Genomic DNA, 23,569 nt, shown 5'->3' with positions numbered 1-23,569 from the left:
CCTGACAACATGCATCAGTGCATTTTCAATGCATGTGCGAACATTATGGAAGGTGAACTACTCGCTGCTGAGAGTAATGTCGTTACACGTATTGCCAAATGCATTGAGGTTGACGGACATCACTTTAACAGCATGCATTCTCAGAAATGATAAGTTCACAAAGGTACCTGTATCACATTGGAACAACCAAAGTAAAATTTTCAAACGTACCTACATTCTGTATTTTAATTTAAATTTAAAAAACCTACCTGTTACCAACTTTCATCTAAAATTGTGAACCATATGTTTGTGACTATTACAGCTCCACCTAACAAAGCGAAGAAAGTGGTCCAACTAAAACATTCATATTTCTTTATGTACTACACGAATATGTTATAAAAAATGGGGGGTTCCTATTTCAAAAAAAACTCAGTGGATTTCCGTTTGACCTATGGAAGTGCCATCTAGCGGGCCAACCATAGCGCCATCTGGTTTCCCCCAAGCTAGACAAGTTTTGTTCTTGGTAGTTTTTTTCGTTTGATGCTTATTTCGTGAGATATTTGGCCCCATCACAATCAATGGACCACCCTGTATACTCCGTATAATAAATTAATACTGAAGAATGATCAATGTTGCTTCAGTTATGTAGGTGACTGCACTGAAGGAACATCAGCTGGCATCAAGTTTTAGTTAAAAAACTTCCGTTATAAGAAGCCTAGGGCTGCTTATTGCAGTTGAAAGTAACCTCTAAGCCTAAGGGCTCTAACTGATTCTGTTTGCTTTACAGCAAAATTTGCTACGAGCATAGAGTCAGATGTTCAGTTATTGAAAGTTAGAAGCCTACTGGCATTAGCCAGGCACACAGGTAGAAGTTAATCAAAAAAGAGATTTGCCTAAAACTCTCATTTACTGAAGATTCATTCTTGGCGAGTACACCATTCCCTTGTAATATCTGCAAATGATTCCAATTTCACAACAGCAAAGTTAAAGACCGAGTCATGTGCTTGGAGCAATCTTCTCTCTATTGTATGCACTTCTTGAACAATCATAATGAACACAATTATCAATAAAGGGTCCACAACATGCGTACACACTTTCAGAATTTGGAAGCTGAAGCTGGACTGAGAACAAATGTACACTTTCCCCAAAGCTTTTCATACAGATTTCCTGAAATTTTAGATGATCTCAGTGAATAACAAGGAGACAGGTTTCATCAGGACTTCAAAGTACTGGAGGAAGGGTATCAGGTCAGATTGGACACACAGATTACAGCAAACTACTGCTGGAACCTGGAACCCCCTCACATGAGAAAACAAACAGAGATTTTTAAAGTAATAACTGTAAACTTAATGTTATATACAGACTACAGTTTCACTACATGGTCCATGTTAATTATTTGCTAATATTCATGTAATATTTTTTGTTCTATTTATGTTTTTCTATAAAATGTACATTACATCAAAAACTGCAGTCAATTAAGTGAAACCAAAAAGGTATTTAGATTCAGTAGGTGTCCAATATCCTTCAACTATTGTTATGTAATGACAATAGAACCAATGTTTCCAAGAGGATAGGTGCTTTAGCCTAAGCACAGTGTGGATCTAGCACTCTGTTTACTTAAAACATGCTGGATAACACTGCCATGTTCACTCTCTGCTCATAGATAAATACCTATTGAATGTGTTTTTAGAGAAGTGTATAGTTTCATGACATTTTTCCAGCTTAAACTTTTTCAGTTTTGGCTAAGCTTTTTATCCATCAATTGTTTTATTGTTCAATGTCAACAGGACACAATCGCTAGGGTGGTGTGCAGCATATCCCAGCTACAGTTTTGCTCACGTCAAAATAGTGAGCAATGAAATCCGATCTCAATAGATAATGAAGATACTTCGGAAAGTTGTTAGAATATCATTTAAAGAGAAAATGACATCTCTGCTAAAAACTTGAAAACTATCAACTCTGCCAAAATTCCTGAAGAAGCAGTGACATCATTCTTCATGTTTCATTAAGTGCTACACAGATTCTATGAAAGTTCCGCCATTTGACAGCTTCTTTTTTTTTAACAGTGTGATACTTCACTAGAGGTGAGCATTCAAAACGTGGATTAATGAAAAACCTGAATTAAATGAAGGTCAAAACATTATGTTTTCAGAGACCCATAACTGCTCTCTGTAGCAGGTAACCTGAACTGAAGTTTCCCAACATGTAAGTGATAAACTGAGCGTAGAAATTTAGTATATTCTTTTCTTTATCCTTTATCTTTTACTTCTATCAATGGCCTATCAGATGGATCTTGCTTCATTTAATTGGTTTATGAATGTCCAGGACAACAATTTCTTTTCAGTCCAGGATGTAGGCATTTATCTCAGGATTAGCAATTTCTTTCACTGATAACTAAGCCACACAACTATATAAAAATTCCACAGATATCTTCATATAGTGCTGCAATTGAGTTATGACTGGAGTTGAGTCAGCATGGAAAGTTTGTATATTGTGATAGAAAATGCTTACAAATTACTTTCAGAATTTTAAACAGTGCTCCAGCAATGGTATGCAGATCAACACTCACAATACACATGTTGAATGTTTTCACTCAGTATTTTCACTGTAATTTTACAGCTTATGTTACCATCTACCAAGTATTGCACCTTTGCTTGTTTCAATTTTAAGAAAAAAAGAGAAGAAACTACTACTTAATGTGAAACTATGGTACAAACATTTAAAAAATAGCAATAGACAGAGGAGAAAATAAATAAAATGATATGCAATTTTCATGAGTGAGCCAAGTAAATTTTTATATATAAATTTACATACGATGTATCATGGGGCCCAAATTAATCTTCACACTGAAAATCTGGCATTTTTGGTGTGTGACAAGATAAAATAAAAGCTCATTCCTTACAGCATCTAATGTAATCAGTATCTGTACATTATCTGCGTAAGTAACTTTCGTTTAAAAATTATGGAGAAAAATCAATGTATTACATAAATCAACAAGAAATAAAATATTTCTGATGAAATGACTTACTTTGGAGCCATATCTGTAAATCTGAGATCTTCAGGGCTGTAGCCTGCTGACGTACGATCTCTGCTTCGATCACCACGTCCTAGATGCGTATTGTAGTCACCCATGTAACCACTTGAATTATCATATGTTTCATTATAGCGGCGATGATGGTTCTTTTTATCAGGGCCACTAAAAAGCAGGATGGTATTCACAGTTCATAACATTACTTGGAAAAAAAAATAATAATAATAATATGGAAACAGCAGTTTTAATAAAACACAATATGAAGAATTTGTGATTCCAGTTTCACTGCAAACTTTACACTGGGGAAACAAATAACTGTGTGCAGGAAATAGATGTGTTTGTGGGAGAGGGGATAGGAATTTAAAAAACATAAAGACAAACACAACTTCAATGTTCGTGTAGGCGAGATGCAAACAAGTTTCCATACTATATTTGTTCTACAGTTGGAAAATGTTTTATCGAAAAACTTACATGCTACATTTTTTGAATTTTTAAGATTAATTTTCTATTTTGGTTCCGAAATTCCACTTAGTAACTGAAATACAATTTCCTTGACTTAGGAGAGGAGAGTCAAAGCACTGATCAATGACCCTGAAGGGGTCAATATATTTGTAAGATCTGTCCACATAGTAGGAATATTTATGAAGAAAGCATTCAAATGCACAGTAGAGGGCTCTTGTTGTCAACATACACTGCCACTCGCATTATGGAAATTTGCAGTGAGTATCTTTGAAAACGAACTATTCCCCTACTCATGTATTTCGAGTTACAGGTGTATCAACAACAACCAATAGTGTTGCTAGTAAATATACATGTAAAACCAGAATAAATAATGCAACATTACAGTCTTTGTCTTGACACAAAATGTGAACAAACAGCATTGTACTAAAGTCACATGAAAATTCTAGTTTAATGTTGGCAGTGTGTAGTACGCAATGCTTACTCCATAGATATGACAACTCTATAAGCCTCTTACTGGTTTCTACATACATACTTCATAAGCCACTACACAGAGCCTGGCGGAGGGCATCCTGTGCCACTGTTAAGTCATTCCCTTTCCTGTTCCACTCACAAGTGAACTGAGGGAAAAATGATTGTATGTGTGTCTTCATACATACCCTTATTTCTCTTATCTTTTCTTCATAGTCATTACGCAAGAAGTACACCAGAGACAGTAAAATTATTCTGCATCTGTTGCAGATGTTGGTTCTCTAAAGTTTCTCAATAGTGTGTCACAAAAAGAGTCTTCTTTCCTGTAGGCATTCTCATTTCATGGAGCATTTCTGTAAAACTCACATGCTGGTTGTGCCTAATAGGAACAAACAATTTCATATCGCCTTGCACGATAATGCTTAGATATTTCACAGATGTGACCATGCCCTGCAACACACCACTAATACTGCATTTGGACATTGAGTGGTTGTTTTTTTCCCCCACTCATCTGCAGTAATTTATGTTTTCCACATTTTTAATCATGCAAGTAATTTTCAGTGGCTGATGAATGGCGACTTTTATTATTGGACAACATGCATTTTTGGGTGGTATTGGGAAAATCCTTCAAAAATCAGACTGCAATGACAGTTACTGGATGGCAGTGTTGAAAGTCACTGTCCTGATGCCAGGAAAAGAGGTCCCACAAACATCTGCTCTACTATACCAAATGTATGCCTATGACACTTAACTCAGGTATAGTGAGAGAGAGAGAGAGAGAGAGAGAGAGAGAGAGAGTGAGAGAGAGAGAGAGTGAGAGAGAGAGAGAGTGAGAGAGAGTGTGTGTGTGTGTGTGTGTGTGTGTGTGTGTGTGTGTGTGTGTGTGAGGGCGCGTGCGTCTATGCACTTGAAGCACATCAGCTTGTATTTTGTTGTTGTGGGGAACACACACAACTAGCTTGAGAAGTCATCAAATTGAAGAGAAGCAGTGCGGTTATATGCTGAAAAGTAGCCTGGTACTGTCAAGGCCTCAAAATCTGTCTTTGCAATTACTATAACAAATTTTGGGAAATTAGAAGTTTGAAGAATAAAATATGCTATCAAAAAAGAACATAAACTGATAAGAGAAATGCAACTAACATTTCAGCAGTGGTAACACAATCCACGTGTCACTATGAGGCAGCTTGAATAAGTGAGTGGGATCAACCAAAGAAACGTTCTATGAATATTACATTCTAATATACTTCATCATTTCCACATGTTGTTCCACCAATAGCTTCATGGCATTTCTATGGAAGATTTTGTTGCAGATGACTCATCATTTACAGACAGAGCAAATCACAATCTTGGCAATTTGCATGTCCGCTCAGTTGAAAATCCAAGCTGGCTGAGAGACACTGATAAACCATCACTTTAGTCTGTCAATGTATGGTGTCAGCTTTACAAGAATTACATCATTGTTTCCCATTTTATTAATGGGACACTTAAACCACCAGAAGTATCTACAGTTCCTAATATGTTGCTGCTGCAGTTATTGGAAGACCTCCATCGGACACAAATAAATTCATGTGATACCAATATAATGGATGTCCTGTCCATTCTGTGTACATTATTACAAATGTTAAGGCTAAGCACAAGTATTTGTATGGAGCATAGCCATGTATGGAAGTGAAATGTGGACAATATATAGCTCAGACAAGAAGGGAATTGAAGCTTTCGAAATGTGGTGATACAGAAGAATGCTGAAGATTAGATGGGTAGACCACATAACTAATGAGGAGGTATTGAATAGAATTGGGGAGAAGAGGAGTTTGTGGCACAGTTTGACTAGAAGAAGGGATCGGTTGGTAGGACATGTTCTGAGGTTTGAAGGGATCACCAATTTAGTACTGGAGGGCAGCGTGGAGGGTAAACATCGTAGAGGGAGACCAAGAGATGAATACACTAAGCAGATTCAGAAGGATGTAGGCTGCAGTAGGTACTGGAAGATGAATAAGCTTGCACAGGATAGAGTAGGATGGACAGCTGCATCAAACCAGTCTCAGGACTGAAGACCACAACAACAACAACAACAACAACAACAAGCACAAATTGAGCAAATTGAGATGCGTAGAGCACGTGTGAAGTGATGTGAGATTACAGGGCGGCAAGCACAATCCGCACATGCCGTTAAGTCCTGAGCATACTGAGACGCACAGATTCCATGCCTTCTCCGGTTGTTGACATGCTAAGCTGACAAAATCAAAGCACACCACATCTAATATTTCTCAAATGATTTTACAGAAACTATTTGGAAAAAGATTTCATTTTCACACATGATGTGTGGCCTTACACATCAACTTCATAGTGAAGTGCCCACCATCTCACTAATGATAATACTTATTGTGATATACACATTTAAGTAAGACACTGCATAAAATCCAAAAGTTTTTGCGTTTGGTGCACATTATACTATCTGCTGCTGCATATGAAATTTAGTTAACACATTGAATATTTCTTTAGACTTGGGACAAGGTCTCTGTCTGTCTCTGGTCTAGAGACAATGGATTGTATGCAGTGTTTTCAATCCCGATCATATGAGTGCAGGAATGAGAAATTCATAACATCTCTCATATCTCCTAGGCTGTTCAAGATATCGAGTGTTTCGGCAGATTGTTAACACATGGAATTTTCTTAGCTATGGTGATATGGCAGAAGTTATAGTTTTCACTGTAGTTTTTTATTTTCTTTTTTTTATTTTCTTCTTCTTCTTCTCTCTCTCTCTCTCTCTCTCTCTCTCTCTACTCTTTTTTTCTTTTTTTCCCCCCTCTGGATCCAGTACTGTTAAGTTTTTAAGAGTCATTGACAGCTAGACATGAAATTTCTCCTCTTATGTTAATGCAAACTGACACAATGAGGTTTTATAAGCTAGTGACCTCTCTGGTCACCAATTTCTTGTTTAATGAAACACACTATTTCAGAATTCTGTTGCAATAGCTGCTGCAAGGTGAGTTTATGAAAATTATACTCTGTTTTGATAAAAGGAGCAAAATTAAACCTGTCAACAAGCGAAATGTAGATGTTACTCATAAATGATACGGCTGCATACGATGGGAAAATGTTAACAATTCACACAAAAATAAATTGCCAATTCTGTTGCAATTTTGGTAGAATCCCGTGACTGACTGCATTTGTAACAGAGAACTACTGAAATGGAAACTTACCAAAGGATTTCGTCTTGTTCCTCATCTGAGCAATATGAAAAATAATAATGACCATGCACTTCAGGTGGAGTGATACGCACACACATGCCAGACACTGGATCCTCACCTATGGCTTGTCAAACTGACAGTGCATGATTTGTGAATAAAAGAATTATTACTGAGGAGAGTAAACAAATGATCCACTGCACAACACACAATGGTCAGAGTACTGTCAGCAGCTGTGAATAACGCATGTGACAGCAATGTGGAAGCTAGCCAGATGTGCCTTGTGAGACGAAGAGTTTACGTCATTCGAGAAACATTGTCATGAATGTAGGCCTGCCTTTGTCAGGAACCCATTTCAGCAAATTAAATATATCAATCACCACTCTCTTTCAGCTCATCCTTTCAGAAGTATACTGACCACAATTTTCATTTGTGTAGCAAGTTGTGCAATTAGTTTATCGATGCTGATACTGTGTAATCAACCACTGAAATGCTTTTTCTTGTCATGACGTGCCATGGGATTTTTCTACTGTTTCTAGCATACAGTGACAATGTGATGTACACAAGTATGTAGTATAAAGTGTCTTTTTACATCCATATCCAAGTAATCACACTGAAACTTACATACTTCATGTCTTGAAGGCTTTTTAGCAGGAGCACAAAGGAGATGTAACTGGAAATTTCCACTTTTCAAATTTTTGTCCAGATCATCAGCATAATAGGCAGCACATAGACAATTTGTTTCATTATTAAATATTTAAAACTTCCTGTCTTGCTTCTCGAACACACAATTTTATAGTCTTACTTCCTATTTCACCACCCTCATGATGAATCATCCAGCCCTTTTTGGGGTCTGAACACATTGTGGAGGCAGAAGCTGTAACCCAAGTGGCTAATGGCTCAACAGTCATTCAGTTGTGCACTATTCTTGACTAAAGAAAAACAATAGCAAAACTATATAGATATAAATAACTGAAAAATATAACACACTCATGAAAAATATCACACACACTCATGAAACATATAACACACACTCATGAAACATATAACACACACTCATGAAACATATAACACACACTCATGAAACATATAACACACACTCATGAAAAGAGGTCAAGAGCTTAAATGGTGAAAATGGAACACTACTCAATGACAATAAAGTTCAGTAGTATGGCAATATTTTTCAGACATCCAGCACTACCACTGCCCATACACACTGTGCTTCCGCTCACCGCCTCATCTCGAGCACATGCCACTACCACAGTTCAACACAATCTGGAGCAGGTGCACATTGCATCACCATTGGGTCGTGGCCCTATCTACGCAGTTGCACTTGAACCTCTTACGTTACAAAAACGCAGGCTGCCCTGCGCTGTGTCACACACATCGTGCACATGTGAGAACTGTGGCAGGGAAGGCAAATGGTCAGTTTCGGGTTATTTGGAGAATTTTAGGAAAGAGTGTTTCACGTGTAAAGGACACCGCTTATACAAAGCTGGTGCGACCTGTTCTTTAGTACTGCTCAAGTGTTTGGGACCCATAACAGGTCAGACTGAAGGAAAATGTTGAAGCAATTCAGAGGTGGGCTGCTAGATTTGTTACAGGTACATTTGAACAACATGTAAGCATTATCGAGGTGCTTCATGAACTCAAATGGAAATCTTTGGATGAAAAGTGAGATTCTTTACAAGAAACACAATTGATAACATTCAGAGACCTGGCATTTGAAGCTGACTGCAGAAAGATTCTATTGCCGTCAACATACAATGCACGTAAGGACCACGAAGATATGAGAAATTACGGCTCATATGGAGGCATACAGACAGTTGTTGTCTCCTCACTCTATTTGTGAGTGTAATACGAAAGGAAATGACAAGAAGTGGTACAGTGTACCCTCCACCACACACTGTACGGTGGCTTGTGGAGTATGTAGATCTCCATTTGTGTCCTGCGGTATGACAGAACATTTGAAAATTGCTTGAGCAGTCAATCAGAAGACACAATATGGTCTCCACTCTTGCCTAACTTAACATCTCTGGGCTGCAGGGAGGGATTTGTGTGTGTGTGTGTGTGTGTGTGTGTGTGTGGGGGGGGGGGGGGGGGGGGGGGGGGGGGGGGGATGACAAAATGTCCACAATGAAAAACACACAATTCCCACAGGCATGAAACATGTGCCTGCTGTCTCTCTACAACTGTTTGATGTGTGTATCAATAGCCACAGTCAAAATATGAAACACTTAATACAATAGTCATAACAATTAGCCGATCAACTGTAATTGAGTTATGTGTGTGCTTACATTTGGATTTGGTACAATAGAGCAGACGGCTGCGAAACGTCTGCTCCTGACTGATAATTTACAAAAAAGAAAAATGTGAGTCATTCAAGCTAAAATAATTTAAATCTTTACTAATTCAAACAATGGAAAACACAGGATGGAATAACAACAATATCAGTAAAAACAGGTTGTTACTAATCATACAAAAGAGATACTGAATTGGAAATAGGCATAACAAAAATACTGCTATACATTTGAGCTTTGGATAAAAAGGCCTCCTCCTGCAGTAGAAAACACGCGCACGCGCCCACACACACACACACACACACACACACACACACACACACACACACACACACACACACGCACGCTTTTACAACTTTGCTGCAGTGGTAACACTGGTTCCAGACAGTTCATCGAAGTTTTGTCAGGCTTGGCTAGCGTGTGGATGGGTCATGGTCCAGGTCTGCCAAGAGCTGTTGACAAGAGGGAAACACTCAGCCCTTGTGAGGCCAATTGAGGAGCTACACTATTGAGCAGTAGTGGTACTGGTTATGAAAACTGAAAATAGTCAAGAGAGTGGTGTGTTGACTTCATGCCCTCTGTATCCTCATCTTGTGATGCCCCAGGGCTGAGGATGACATGGCAGCCAGTTGATACTGTTGGCCATTCAAGACCTGTTTGGATGGGGTGTCCCTCCCCCCTTTTTTTAACACTTATTTCTCTCTGAAAATGGCACAGAACAACAACTTCCTGAAAACATACTGCTGCATCTCACAGCATCATAAATTAGGTACTTTCTGCTCAGATGTCACTTACTTAACACATAAATATGTACTTCTTAAAATTGAGTAGTGACCTTTCAAAGCTAAGTGTGCGATTGAGGCAACAACTACTCATTTTTCAACTAAGTGTTGGTACAGAGAGTCACTTGTGCTGATATTTTGAACTGTATGCAACAAACAGAAGAATATGCGAGCCGGTGTTAGTTGTGATGATGACTTCCAGGTGAGTAAAGCAGCACATGAGCTGTTAAAAGTGAATAGCTCTTTAATGTTCCGAAGCTTGGAAAAATGTAAAGCAAATTCTCTCCAAATACAAGTAAATCTGCACAATACTATCAAAGTACTGCAATGCAAAAACGATTGACCAGGAATATTATTTGTATGACAAGATGGGAGTGCCTGTAAACAGAAATGATACTCTCTAATACTTCCGTCAACAGAAAATTTCCACTTATCAAATAATGATTGTAGCTCACATCAAACTAGTTCCCTCGGCTATCTATACACAGTTGCCAATATTTATGGAGGCCTTGGAAGCAAGCATGTCAATTTTCAACTCCTTCCAAATTGACACTGTACCGGTAAGTGTAGAGCAGATATGGCTCCAATTCAAAGAATTATATTGGAAGCAACCGAGAGATTTATCCAAATAAATTAACAAACAATGGAATTGATACCCCTTAGTACACAAAACGGATCAGAACACTGTTGCAGAACCAAAGAAAAAAGAACGCCAAATTTAAATAAATGCAAAATCTCCAAGATTGGCAATCTTTTACAGAAGCCTGAAATTTAGCACTGACTTCAAAACCTGGCAGAAAATGCAAAGAGATTCTGGTCGTACGTAAAGTATGCTAGCAGCAAAAAACAATTAATGCCTTCTCTGCAAGGTCAATGGATCGATGAGAGTGCTGCCTAAGCGGAGTTACTAAACACAGTCTCCTCACATTCCTTCACCAAATAAGATGAAGTAAATATTACAGAATATGAATCAAGAGCACGAGTAACTTAAAAGTAGATATCCCTGGAATAGTGAAGCAACTTAAATCACTTTATAAGAACGAGTCTTCCAGTCCAGACTGTATCCCAATTACGTTCCTTTCAGAGTATGCTGATGCAATATCTGTATACTTCAAGAGAGGCTCATATCATTGACGTCAAAATGCAGCAGGATTCTGGAACATGTATTATGAATTACCCCAATGAGAACAGTAAACTGACATACAGTCAACACATATTTAGAAAACATTGTTCTTCTGAAACACAACTAGCTCTTTACTCATATGAAGTGTTGATTGCTAGTGACCAGGGATTTAAATTGAGTGCGTATTTTTAGATTTCCAGAAGGCTTTTGACACTGTACCTCACAAGTGGCTTGTAGATAAAGTGCATACTTATGGAATATTGTTTCAGTTCCTGTCAGAAGTGTCACTTTTCTCAGTAACTGACAGAAAGTCATCGAGTAAATCAGAGGTGATTTCTGGAATTCCCCAACGTAATATTGTAGGCCCTCTGCTGTTCCTGTTCTGCATAAATGAATAGGAGACAATCTGAGCAGCTGTCTTGGATTGTTTGCAGATGATGCTGTTGTTTATAATCTACTAAAGTTATCAGAAGATCAAAATAAAGCGCAAAATGTTTTAGAAAAGATATCTGTGTGGTGTGAAAATTGGCAACTGACACTAAATAATGAAAAGCATGAAGTCATCCACATGAGCGCTAAAAGAAATCCATTAAACTTCTGTTGCACAATAAATCTGACAAATCCAAAGGCCATAAATTGAACTAAATACCTAGGATCCACAATTATGAACAACTTAAATTGGAAAAACACATGTAAAATGTTGTGGGGGAGGCAAACCAGAGACACTCTTTGGTAGAGCACTTAGAAGGTGCAACAGGTCTACTAAAGAGACTGCCTCCTTATCAGATAGGATTAACAGAGTATATCAAGAAAGGTTGAAGAAAAGCAGCACATTTTTATTATGGAGAAATAGGGCAGAGAGTGTCACTGATATGATGCAGGATTTGGGGTGTACATCAGTAAAACAAAGTAATTCCATCCTGGATGTTCCATTGTTTCGTTAAAACAAAGGAATTTTTCATTTCAGTGGGATATTGTCACGAAATATCGATCACGATCTTTCTCCTTCAAATGCGAAAATATTTTATTGACGCTAACCTACATAGGGTATAACGATCATCATAATAAAATACAGGAAATCAGACCTCACACAGAAAGATATGGGTGTTTGTTTCTTCTGTGAGCTGTTAGAGACTTTCTTGTGTAGGTGGTTCGATGAACCCTCTGCTGGGCACTAAAGTGTGATTTGCAGAGTATCCATGTACATGCAGATGTAGACAATGATGCTTGTAAGCTCATTTGTCACAGCTCTTTGGATGTCTGCGGTATCTTGATAACACTTTCATCCCAGTTGCCTTTTCACTCAAGGAAACAAGGAAAAAATCACAAGGCTAGAGGTCCGGAGAAACATCTAGCCAGATACATGGTAACAGATAAGGCACTATGGGTCCTTGCACTGTCATGCACTAAGAACCACTCCTGATAATGGCGCAAATGGGTTGGTGATGTCGAATTGCTTGTCACAAACATTTCAAAACTTCGATGTAAAGAGTTTGGTTCAGTTTGATCTGGAGGAACATACTCATAGTGAACTAATCCTTTACTATAATGCAATTAATATTGTCTTTGTTCTCGAAGGTGGTGGATTGAATTTTTTCGTGCCTGGTAATCCAGGAGGATCCTGTCATCCAACACTTCATGTGAGGGTAATACTGGTAACACCAATTTCCACTCCCCCCACAATAATCCTTGACAGAAATGTGGAATCACATCTGGCTCTATCCAGTACTTGAGTAGGAATTCTTCGTCTTTCCTCTTTCTGCCTGTCCATGTGTGGGGGAAAAGTTTTGCATTAAATTTCTGTTTCCCTAAATCTTCACGTAAAATCTTATGACACACATCACAATTCCAATTAAGTTCTTCTGGTATCACATGCACAGTTGCACGACAGTCTTCTTGCAATAACTGCCTTACACACACCATGTTTGCACTGGTATGTGCTGTAGATGGGCAACCAGCTTGGGGATCGTCCTGCACTGAATCTCTACCTTCACAAAACCTTTTGTGCCACTCAAAAACGCAACTTGTTGAAAGTGCCTCACCCGCATATGCTTGCTTCATCATTTTCCATGGTCCACTATGGCTTTTTCTGAGCTTAATGCAGAACTTAATGTTCACTCTTTGCTCACAATCAGCATCCACTGCGTCACCATAAGTAATGTGCCAAAAACCCAAACAGTGTGTTTCTAAGCACAGCCCTGCCACCTACTAAGTTTGCACAGACACATGGCCAAGGCCATTTCAAGCAGGCACACATACCAGGTAACATGAAAACAATATTTGTTCCTTTTTAGTATTGCAAACTCAGAAAAAATACCTGCTCTGGAACTTTTCTGACAAGGGGAAAATTAATACCAGACAATAAAACTTAGTTTAAGTTAACGAGATACCTGTGTGTGACAAAATAAGAATGTAACTTGAAAATAGTGAAGAAAGCTCCAATGACATAGAAACTTTGTATGTTACCAACAGAATACTATCTGCCACTGAATACAAAGAGATTACGTTACATCTAAAGGTAAGGCTGATATAGTTCAATAAATAAAATATTTATTTTAGCATTTTTGCATATGACATTTGTTTCTCATAATGCATTAAAAATTATTTCTTCGTTTCTTTGTCCCTTACACGCACACATTCCTTTTCCATGATTAAGGATAACACAGAATATTGAAGGTTATAGTTATTGCTCCATAGTTAATTTGTGACAAGACAGTTCCCTTTCTATCACCTCTAAGCAAAACATGACATAGTGTTGCCTCATCACCAGTCACACAATTTGCTTTGTTGGGCTACAAGTTATAAAAAACATTACTATACTGAGATACATATTGTAAACTGACAGCTTACATCACTAAGTATGAATTGAGAACATGTTACAATATAAATAATTTCTTTTCAATGCATCAGCAATAACTGTATTCTACTGAACAGTCCCTATAGCAAGAGAACCATTCCAACAAAAACTGGGTCAGACAGGAGAGAAAGAAACAGAGGTATTAAGAACTTACTTGGCGAGTGGAATATTATCCCGATCAGCATATGCATCGTATAAGTACTCACTGTAAAGGAAACAAACAGTAAGACACATGCTGTTATTTGGATACAGCAATTGCACTCCATGCACAGATCACTTTTAAGTTGTAATATGGGGGAAACAAATTGCAAAAAAAGAGCTGTACACAATCATCATCACAAACAATAACAACAACAACTACTACTACTGCTACTACTTGCTATAAGGATTGTTAACACTGACACATAAAAATTCATTAAATGTCAAGTTATTCGTTAATAAGTAGTGTGCCCCTTTCACATTTGTACTATGAATAAAACACTGAGAGATGTAATTTGATGACTTAAAAAAAAAACGAAAATGTCGAACTTTTTGAAGTATAATGGCTGCTAAAACAAAGTTACACAAGCAACTGAGACAGTTGGCACAAAAACACAGACATTTAACAAATGATCAAAAGACTGGTAAATGGAAATAATACAGATAATGAAAAGGTTTTTGATTTGGCATTCCTTCACAGTGAAAAAGGAAAAACAGGTCTGTAAGAGTCACCTGTAAGCATACAAGATGAAAAACCATGCACAACACTGTTTGGCATTCTACTTTAATTGTCTAGTGAGAAAGCTCTCAGTAAGAAAACAAGCAACACAAGCCACTGCATACAGTGACAGCACACAGCACTCTAATAAATTATGTATCACAAACACTTAGTTTCTTTGTTATGATCTCACAATTTCTCTATGCTCGGTAACACTCATTTCTTAATTACATTTGCTTTGACACTATATCTACAACACTATTCTCTTATCATTTAGTTCTTTATTGTATAGCATTTCAACTATCTACCATCAAGCAATACTTGAATTCTATCCCAGTAATTATTTTTCATTTGTTGTATATTCCATTTTATTTCAATTTTTATTTCTTATTTCACTCACGTCCAACGAGTTCAACTTGCAGCAATTCAGTATGACTTTCCATTCTGCTACTCTCACGCCAAGTCTAACCCTTTTTCCCCTTTTGTTTAAGAAAAAATAATATAGAATATAATGCTCTGTATCTACACTTCATTTACTTTTACCTCCACCTCACTCCTGGAAAAAGCCAGGCAGACTTCTCTTCTCAATTACCTAAATGTTAATACCAGTTCCAGGTATGCTAAAATATGCAAACCAAATTAAATTCTCTCAGATGTTAAGGTAACTTAATGAAGAATAGCAAGAAATTTAAACGGGCCGTTCAAAACAAGTGAAAACTACAATTTAAATAAAAACACTAGAAAGAAAGTGTAAAGGTTGTTTCAGAAGTGATGGGCAATATTCAGGGATATGACGGGAATGACCATGCAAAACAAAAGTCAAGAAAACAAGGAATCTAAAACGTATACTTCAAGAGTTACGAGCATTTCTTGATCTTCGATTCTGTGAAACAAATCTCATCTACTGCAAGCTCCTTGCCTTTCATATTTTGCGAAGTGGTAGTATGGAACAAAACAAGAAAAAAACGTTCGGTAAACATGAGCTCTAAAATACGTACCTTAAGGGCTATGAGCATTTTTTCATCTTCACCACTTTGAAACACAACTCTTCTAATGAATTTGTTTCACAGTATCGAAGATCAAGAACTGCTCATAGCTCCAAAGGTATGTGTTTTGGAGCCCAGTTTTACTTGACTCTTTTGTTTCAAATGATCATTGCCACCATATCCCTGAATACTGACCAACATTTCTGAAACATCCTTATAACCTTTTTAATGGTGGAAAAAATACTGCACTGCATTAGTTAAAATGAAAAGTTAGGGAAAAATATAGTAGTTTCAAATTATAAGAAATAGTGTATGCAAATTGGTTAAAGCAAAGTTATTATAGAAAAGTGATGTAGCAAAAAGGAACAAATTAACAAAAACAAACTGACTGAAAAAACTAATGTTTTCATTAAAATATGTAGGACACACACACACACACACACACACACACACACACACACACACACAATAATTGAGACATTAAGAAAAGTGAAAAATCACAGGAAAAACTAAAATATGGAAGCAGATGTTCTGGCTGGCTAAATACGTCAATTCAATAAGAAAATGGAAAAGTTGTATAAAAAATATAAAACTTTGGCAATGTTTGTGCTTCTTTGTTATTTTTTGGTGGTGTCCTAGAACTATAATCAGATGGAGTTAGCACGCCTGCCTCCCGAATTGGACGCTGGGGATCTGTGAAACAAGATGGTGGCACCCTTATCGGTTTGCACCAATCTAGAACAGCAGAGTGTCATTAGATTTCTGTTAGTTGAAGGGTTGAAACCACTTGGAATTCAGCATCAGATGGTAGGGCAATATGCTGATAGTCATTTGAGTTAAACGCAAGTGAAGGAGTGGGCAGATAAATGCAAATGAGGTAACAAGTGTTAAAGATTCACCACGCCTAGGACGCACTGACTGCACAGTCACCGAGAACACCATTGCGAGAGTTGATGAGTTGATACAAGAAAACAAGTGTATCAGATAGAGTGATATTGCAGCAACACTGAAAATTAGTGTCAGATCACCTACCATATTGTTCGTGACGTACTGATGCTCAAGAAAGTGTATCTGAGGTGGATTACAAAACATCTGACATCAAAAATGAAAGAAATGCACATTGAGTGTGCAGGGACGTGTTGTGACAGCATGAGACTGAAGGGGAGGCATTTCTTCACTGTACTGTAATGTGAGATGAGAGTTGGGTGCATTTTTATGAACCTGAATGAAACCAGGCTTGGCCTGGTGACATTCTTCATCTCCAAAACCCAGGATGTTAACTGAAAGAAGTGCTAGAAAGGTAATGTTAAATTGTTTTGGGACCATAAGGGAGCAATTCTTGAACACTGCATGCCAAGAGCTCAAAATGAACAATGCAATGTACACAGTCCTTATGTGTGAACATTTGAAACCAGCAATTTGAGGGAGCGGTGCAGACTGGTGGCCGGTCACATTACGTACTTTCAAAGACCTGACGCACGTCTGCCTGCCCGTTTTTTGGGAGCGCCATCGGTGATGCTGGGTTTCAGCTGTGTGTTACAAAAAACGGAACACTGGAATTTAGAGTTGGTTGGTTGGTTGGTTTAAAAGAGGGGGGGAAGGGACCAAACTACGAAGTCATCTGTCCCTTGTTCCTAATAAAACAAGGCTACAAGTGTGAGAATAAAACAGACGAGACATATAATACAAAATGGAAAGAAAGGGAAAACCACAAGAATGAAGGAAAGGCAATGAGTACCAAAAGGAACAAAGGAGGACAAGAAAGCGACAGAGAGATACTAGAAACAGAAGAGAGTACACAAGAAAGCAGATTACAGTGGCTGGCCGACCATGAGAATAAAAAGGAGAAGCTGGCCACTCTGCAACACATTAAAACCTCCACCCTAAAACCACTAGGGTGGAGGACACAGAGGGGCAAAGTACATGAGCTAAAACGTAGATCAGATGATAAAACCCAGCCTCACAAATAAACCATAGAACTAAATTAGCCAATGAGGCATTGTCAGATAAAATGAGCGGCGACGAGTCCAGTAACCCAAGATTCCATTGCTGGGCAGTCAAAGTGGGACAGTGCACCAGAATATGGGCCACTGTCAACTGGGCGCCGCACCTACACTGAGGCGGGTCTTCATGGCACGAGAGGTAACCATCGATTGCCCAAGCGTGGCCAATGCGGAACCAGCAGAGGACAACTGATTCCCTGCAAGAGGCCCGCTTGGAAGACTTCCACACAATTGTAGTCACCTTAATGACAAGCAGTTCGTTGTGTGTACTGTTATGCCATTCCATCTCTCAAAGCCTAAAAATCCTACGGTGTAGGTCAGAAAGCAGGTCAGGTTCAGAGATGTCCATCTCCAGAAGCGGTTCCTGCATAGCCTGTTTGGCCAGCCTGTCAGCAAGTTCATTGTCTGGGATGATGAAGTATCCTGGGGTCCACACAAACACCACTAAACGACGGGACCATTCCAGGGCATAGATGGACTCCTGGGTGGACACTACCAAAGGATGGTGAGGGTAGCACTGGTCGATTGCTTGTAGGCTGCTCAAGGAGTAAGTACACAGGATAAACGATTCCCTGGGGCATGAACGGATATACTGAAGAAGTGCACGAGATACGGCCACCAGTTCTGCAGTGAATACACTGCACCCACTGAGCAAGGAACGCTGTTCAATATGTCCTCCATGGACATACGCAAAGCCGATGTGAGCAACAGCCCTCGAGCCATCAGTGTAAACCACTTCGTGGCCTCTGTACTTGTCAAGAATCAAGAGAAAGTGGCAGCGGAGAGCCGCAGGGTTAACCGAGTCCTTAGCGCCATGTGAAAGGTCCAGGCAAAGCTGCGGCCTAGGTGTACACCATGGAGGTGTATGTGAATGGACCTCAAGTATAGGTGGTAAACGCAAGGACTCCAGTTCAGAAAGAAAGGATCGGACATGAACTGCAATTGGAAGCCCTGATCTGGGCCACTGATGAGGGAGATGAACCGCCATGGATGACTAAAGGAGACAGTGATTCAGATGTGCAGGAGAACTACGAACGTGTGCTTCGTAACTGGGCAGCAGTTGTGCATGCCTAACCTGCAATGGAGGCACTCCAGCTTCCACAAGAATGCTGGTCACTGGACTCGTCCTAAAAGCTCCTGTCGCTAGCTGAATGTCACAGTGGTGCACTGGGTCAAGTAAACGCAATATTGAGGGCGCAGCTGAACCATAAACAAGACTCGCATAGTCAAGGCAGGATTGAACAAGGGCCCTGTAGAGCTGCAGCAGCGTAGAGCGATCTGCACCCCAGTTGGTGTTGCTCAGGCAGCGGAGGGTACTGAGGTGCTGCCAGCGCTTCCACTTAAGCTGATGCAGGTGAGGTAGCCAAGTCAATCGGGTGTCGGAAACCAGTCCTAAGAATCGATATGTCTGAACTACAGTGAGTGGATCGCCATTAAGGTAAAGTTCTGGTTTTGGATGAATGGTACGACGCCGACAGAAGTGCATAACACACGACTTTGTGGCAGAAAACTGGAAACCGCACCTTGTGGATGACTCCCTGGAAGTGCCGCTCAGCAACCCCAGTAATGGTGGAGCAGTATGAAACGCATAAGTCGTCTGCATACAGAGAAGCTGAGACAGATGGCCTTACCGCTGCTGCTAGACCATTAATGGCCACTAAAAATAGAGATTCACTCGATACAGAGCCCAATGGGACCCCATTCTCCTGGATATGGGGGAACTATGGGGGGGAGGCCACCAACTTGAACACGGAAAGCGTGAAGCGACAGAAAATTCTGGATAAAAATTGGGAGTGGGCCGCAGACACCCCACTCGTATAATGTGGCAAGGATATGATGTTGCCAGTCATGCCATATGCTTTTTTGTAAATAAAAAAAGATGGCAACCAGGTGTTGGCATCTGGAGAAGGCTGTTTGGATGGCAGACACTAGGGACACAAGATTATCAGTGGTAGAGCGACCCTGGGGGTAGCCGCCCTGACATGGAGCCAGTAGGCCACGTGACTCCAGGGCCCAACCCAACTGCCGACACACCATATGTTCCAGCAGCTTACAAAGAGCATTGGTGAGATCTTGTTGAATCAGGTGTACTGCTGGTGGTCTGCATTTTTCTAATGCAACATTTTGACGTCATACCTCGGCATTTTCATCAGGTGCTTCCTGTCACAGGAAGCACCTGATGAAGACGCTGAGGTACAACATTGAAATATTTTGTTAGAAAAACGCAGACCACTGGCAGTACACCCGATTCAACGAGATGTCACAAAATCGCCGGGAAATAACGTTGGTGAGGCTGATGGGCTGAAAGCTATCCACATCATTTGGTTTTTACCAGGTTTGAGCACCGGAATGATGGTGCTCTCCCGCCATTGCAATGGAATGTCGCCATCGCACCAGATCCAGTTGAAGATGACGAGGAGATGTCGCTTGTAGTCAGATGAGAGATGTTTAATCATCTGACTCTGGATCTGATCTGGTCCAGGAGCTGTGTCGGGGCAATGTGCAAGAGCACTGAGGAGCTCCCACTCTGTAAATGGGGCGTTATATGCTTCACTGTGGCATGTAGTAAACGAGGGGACATTCCCTTCCGGCTGCTGTTAGAGAGTGCAAAAGGCTGGAGGGGGGGGGGGGGGGGCGGTAGTTCTCCGATGCACAGGGTCAAACATAGTGCTCAGCGAAGTGCTTGGAAATCGTGTTTGTGTCAGTAGATAACATGCCATTTATGTTAACACCGGGAACACCTGTTGGGGACTGGTACCCGAAAACACGTTTGATCTTTGCCCAGACTTGGGAAGGTAATGTATGGCACCCAATGGTCGAGACGTATCTCTCCCAACACTCCTGCTTCCATCGTTTGTTAAGTTGGCGAACGCAAGCACAGACCTGTTTAAAGGCTATGAGGTGCTCTAGGGAAGGGTGCCCCTTATGCTGCTGTAGAGCTGGCCAATGCCCCTTTATTGCTTCAGGACTTCCGGCGACCACCAAGGGACTGTCTTTCACCAAGGGCACCTCAGAGAGCGAGGGATCGTGTTTTCTGCCACAGAAATGATTGTTGCAGTCACCTGGTCAACCATCACAATGATGTTCCCGTGCGGGGGAGATTCAACAGTGACAGCAGAGGTGAAAGTTTCCCAGTCCGCCTTGTTTAAAGCCCATCTGGGCAGGCGTCCGTGGGCTTGATGCTGGGGCTGTGACAGGTGGTCACTACCACACAGGTCATCACGTGCTCTCCAATGGATAGATGGGAGAAGTCCTGGGCTGCAAATTGATAAATCGATGGCTGAGTAACTAACTCGAGCCACACTGAAATGTGTGGCGGCCCCAGTATTAAGAGGCAGAGGTCGTACTGAGACAGTAAAGTTTCGACATCTCTGCCTCAGCCAGTAAGCCCAGTAAGCACCAACATAGGGTTACGGGCATTAAAATCTCCCAAAAGTAGGAAAGGTTTAGGAATTGATCAATCAGTGCAGCTAAGACATTCAGGGATACTGCACCATCTGGAGGAAGATATACATTGCAGACAGTTATTTCCTGTTTCGTCCTTATTCTGATAGCCACAGCTTCAAGAGGTGTTTGAAGGGGCACAGTGTCACTAAAGACTGAGTTTATGACACAAATGCAAACTCCACCTGACACTCAATTACAGTTGCTACGGTTCCTGTAATATCACTTATAGGCGCAGATGGCAGGGGGCAGGGGTCCACATTGCAGGGAACCAGGTTTCCTGGAGCGCAGTGCAGATAGCAGGTGTAAAGCTTAACGGTTACCATAGCTCAGCCAGGCGGTGGAAAAAACTGCTGCAATTTCACTGGAGGATGACGTCATCATGAGAGAGGGAAGGCATGGAACATTCAATGAGGCTGTTTACGCCTCAGGGTCACATACTGCCACCGAGGTTTTGCATGAGCAGTCTATATCCATTTTGTCTGAGGGTCCGGCAAGATCTAGGTCATCAGCAGACACCAGAATCTCCACCTCATCCACAGACGCAGAACTTGGAGATAGCAGTGGTATGGGTGCCACCGCAATTCCCTTGGTCTTGGGGACCTTCTTTTTGGATTTCTATCGCTGTTCCTTGTGTTTCCCTGCCTGGGAGGACTTCACTGATTCAGTCTCCAGGACTGAAGATGAGCATGAAGGCTTGCAACCAGCTGCTTTTGGCCTCTGCTGCCATTGGCAGGTGTCATCTTTCCCACTAGCAGAAACCTGGGAAGCGAGTGATCCAAGGGACCCCTTCCTAGTGAGAGAAGCCGAAGAAGACTTATGCTTCTCCAGCTTTTAAGTGGGGGCGTTGCTCCTGAAATAGGTGGTGCAGGAGCAACAGGGAGGGAAGTGCCCCCCACCATCAAGGGGGCAGCTGTAGTCTTCTATTTTTCTGGCTCATTGCTTACATTTCTCTGCATATGCTTACAGCAACTGCCACTGGGGAACATATCTCTTCACAGCTACATGTTGATGCAAATTCAAATTACTGCAGTCTTTGATAAGCCTAAGGATGTCTCTGACAGATGGCAAATTGCATGCCCATCCTCTTTAATTCTGCTGTGCATGGCATTCATATATTTTGAATCCACAATTATGTTTGGTCAACCTTCATCAGGTCATTGTCAACAGAAGCATAGTCATGATGAAATTTTGAAACCAACAGTAACACTGATCTTTTGAAACCAACAGTAACACTGATCGCCAGAAGTCGAATGAACTGAGCTGTGGGATGGTTATTGAGTTCGGTCTCCATGAATGAAAACAGTTTCTATAAATCCTCAATGCAAACAAATAACTCTGTCAATTTCTGAGCTGCCATTGTTTTAATAATAACAAACAACAAATTTTAACATAATGGCTGGTTGTGAAAACTTAAAAGACAACCCTCTTAATAAACAACGACACATTGTATACAAAATTGTAGATATTCTGAACCATTCTGGCTGTGGCCCTACACTACTATTAAGCGATTTCTTCCTTTACACCACACTGGACAAGGATATAGACGACATGCAGATGAGAAGGTGACACATAGTATGTAAGAATGATAAAAGGGGTTAGCTTTAGAGAAATAAGCTACCTGTATACATAAGCTGATAACATGCGTAACATAATTCAACAAATGCTTATAATGTGATTATGATCACATGGAGAAATAGTGGTTTACCGGCATAATGTATTAAGCAGGTTACGCAAATAAAAAGTGTTTACTTTAGTGTGAAATATACTGTAACAGTACTTTTCAACTGCATCTCCCATCACCACCACAGTCATAGTATCATGATCCCTAAATTCATCTTGTATCTAATATTTCTGTGAATGGGTTCAGGCAAATGCTACAATTGTAGAATATTTAATGATTTCATTGTAAACGGCCACTTTTATCCTTCAGCTCCTAACATTAATAGACCTAAATTTCTTGCCTAGTCTTACCTAATACAGTTTTACAATGAGCTGTTTGTTAAAACATGTTATTTCTTTGTTTTCAGCATTCCAAGAATCTTAAGTATGAGTGATGTCCCAACACTAAAGTTAGAAGTTGATGATGACTGACATTTGGATATAATGGATAAGTTGGAACAATGATCATAACAAGAAAGTCAACATTGCAAAGATGGTGCCACGTGCAGAAACTCTTAGCCAGATGGTGAACAGTGACAGAGTAATTGTGGTAACCACATGCTCGAAAAAGACTGCCTGCAATTTTG

The 23,569-nt window shown here is 40.2% G+C and overlaps 1 protein-coding gene across 1 annotated transcript in view; it reads right to left on the bottom strand.

The window, feature by feature from the left end:
- Positions 1 to 23,569, bottom strand: part of LOC124778016 (prominin-like protein) — a 519,332-nt gene that overhangs the window by 53,845 nt on the left and 441,918 nt on the right. The window contains 2 exon segments of the mRNA XM_047253593.1: positions 3,008 to 3,175; positions 14,345 to 14,395. Coding sequence (XP_047109549.1) covers positions 3,008 to 3,175; positions 14,345 to 14,395 — 219 coding nt within the window.

Source organism: Schistocerca piceifrons, chromosome 2 (genome assembly GCF_021461385.2).
Source record: "Schistocerca piceifrons isolate TAMUIC-IGC-003096 chromosome 2, iqSchPice1.1, whole genome shotgun sequence".
NCBI lineage: Eukaryota > Metazoa > Arthropoda > Insecta > Orthoptera > Acrididae > Schistocerca > Schistocerca piceifrons.
Note: the sequence above shows the minus strand (reverse complement) of the source record. Positions and strands in the feature narration are given on the sequence as shown.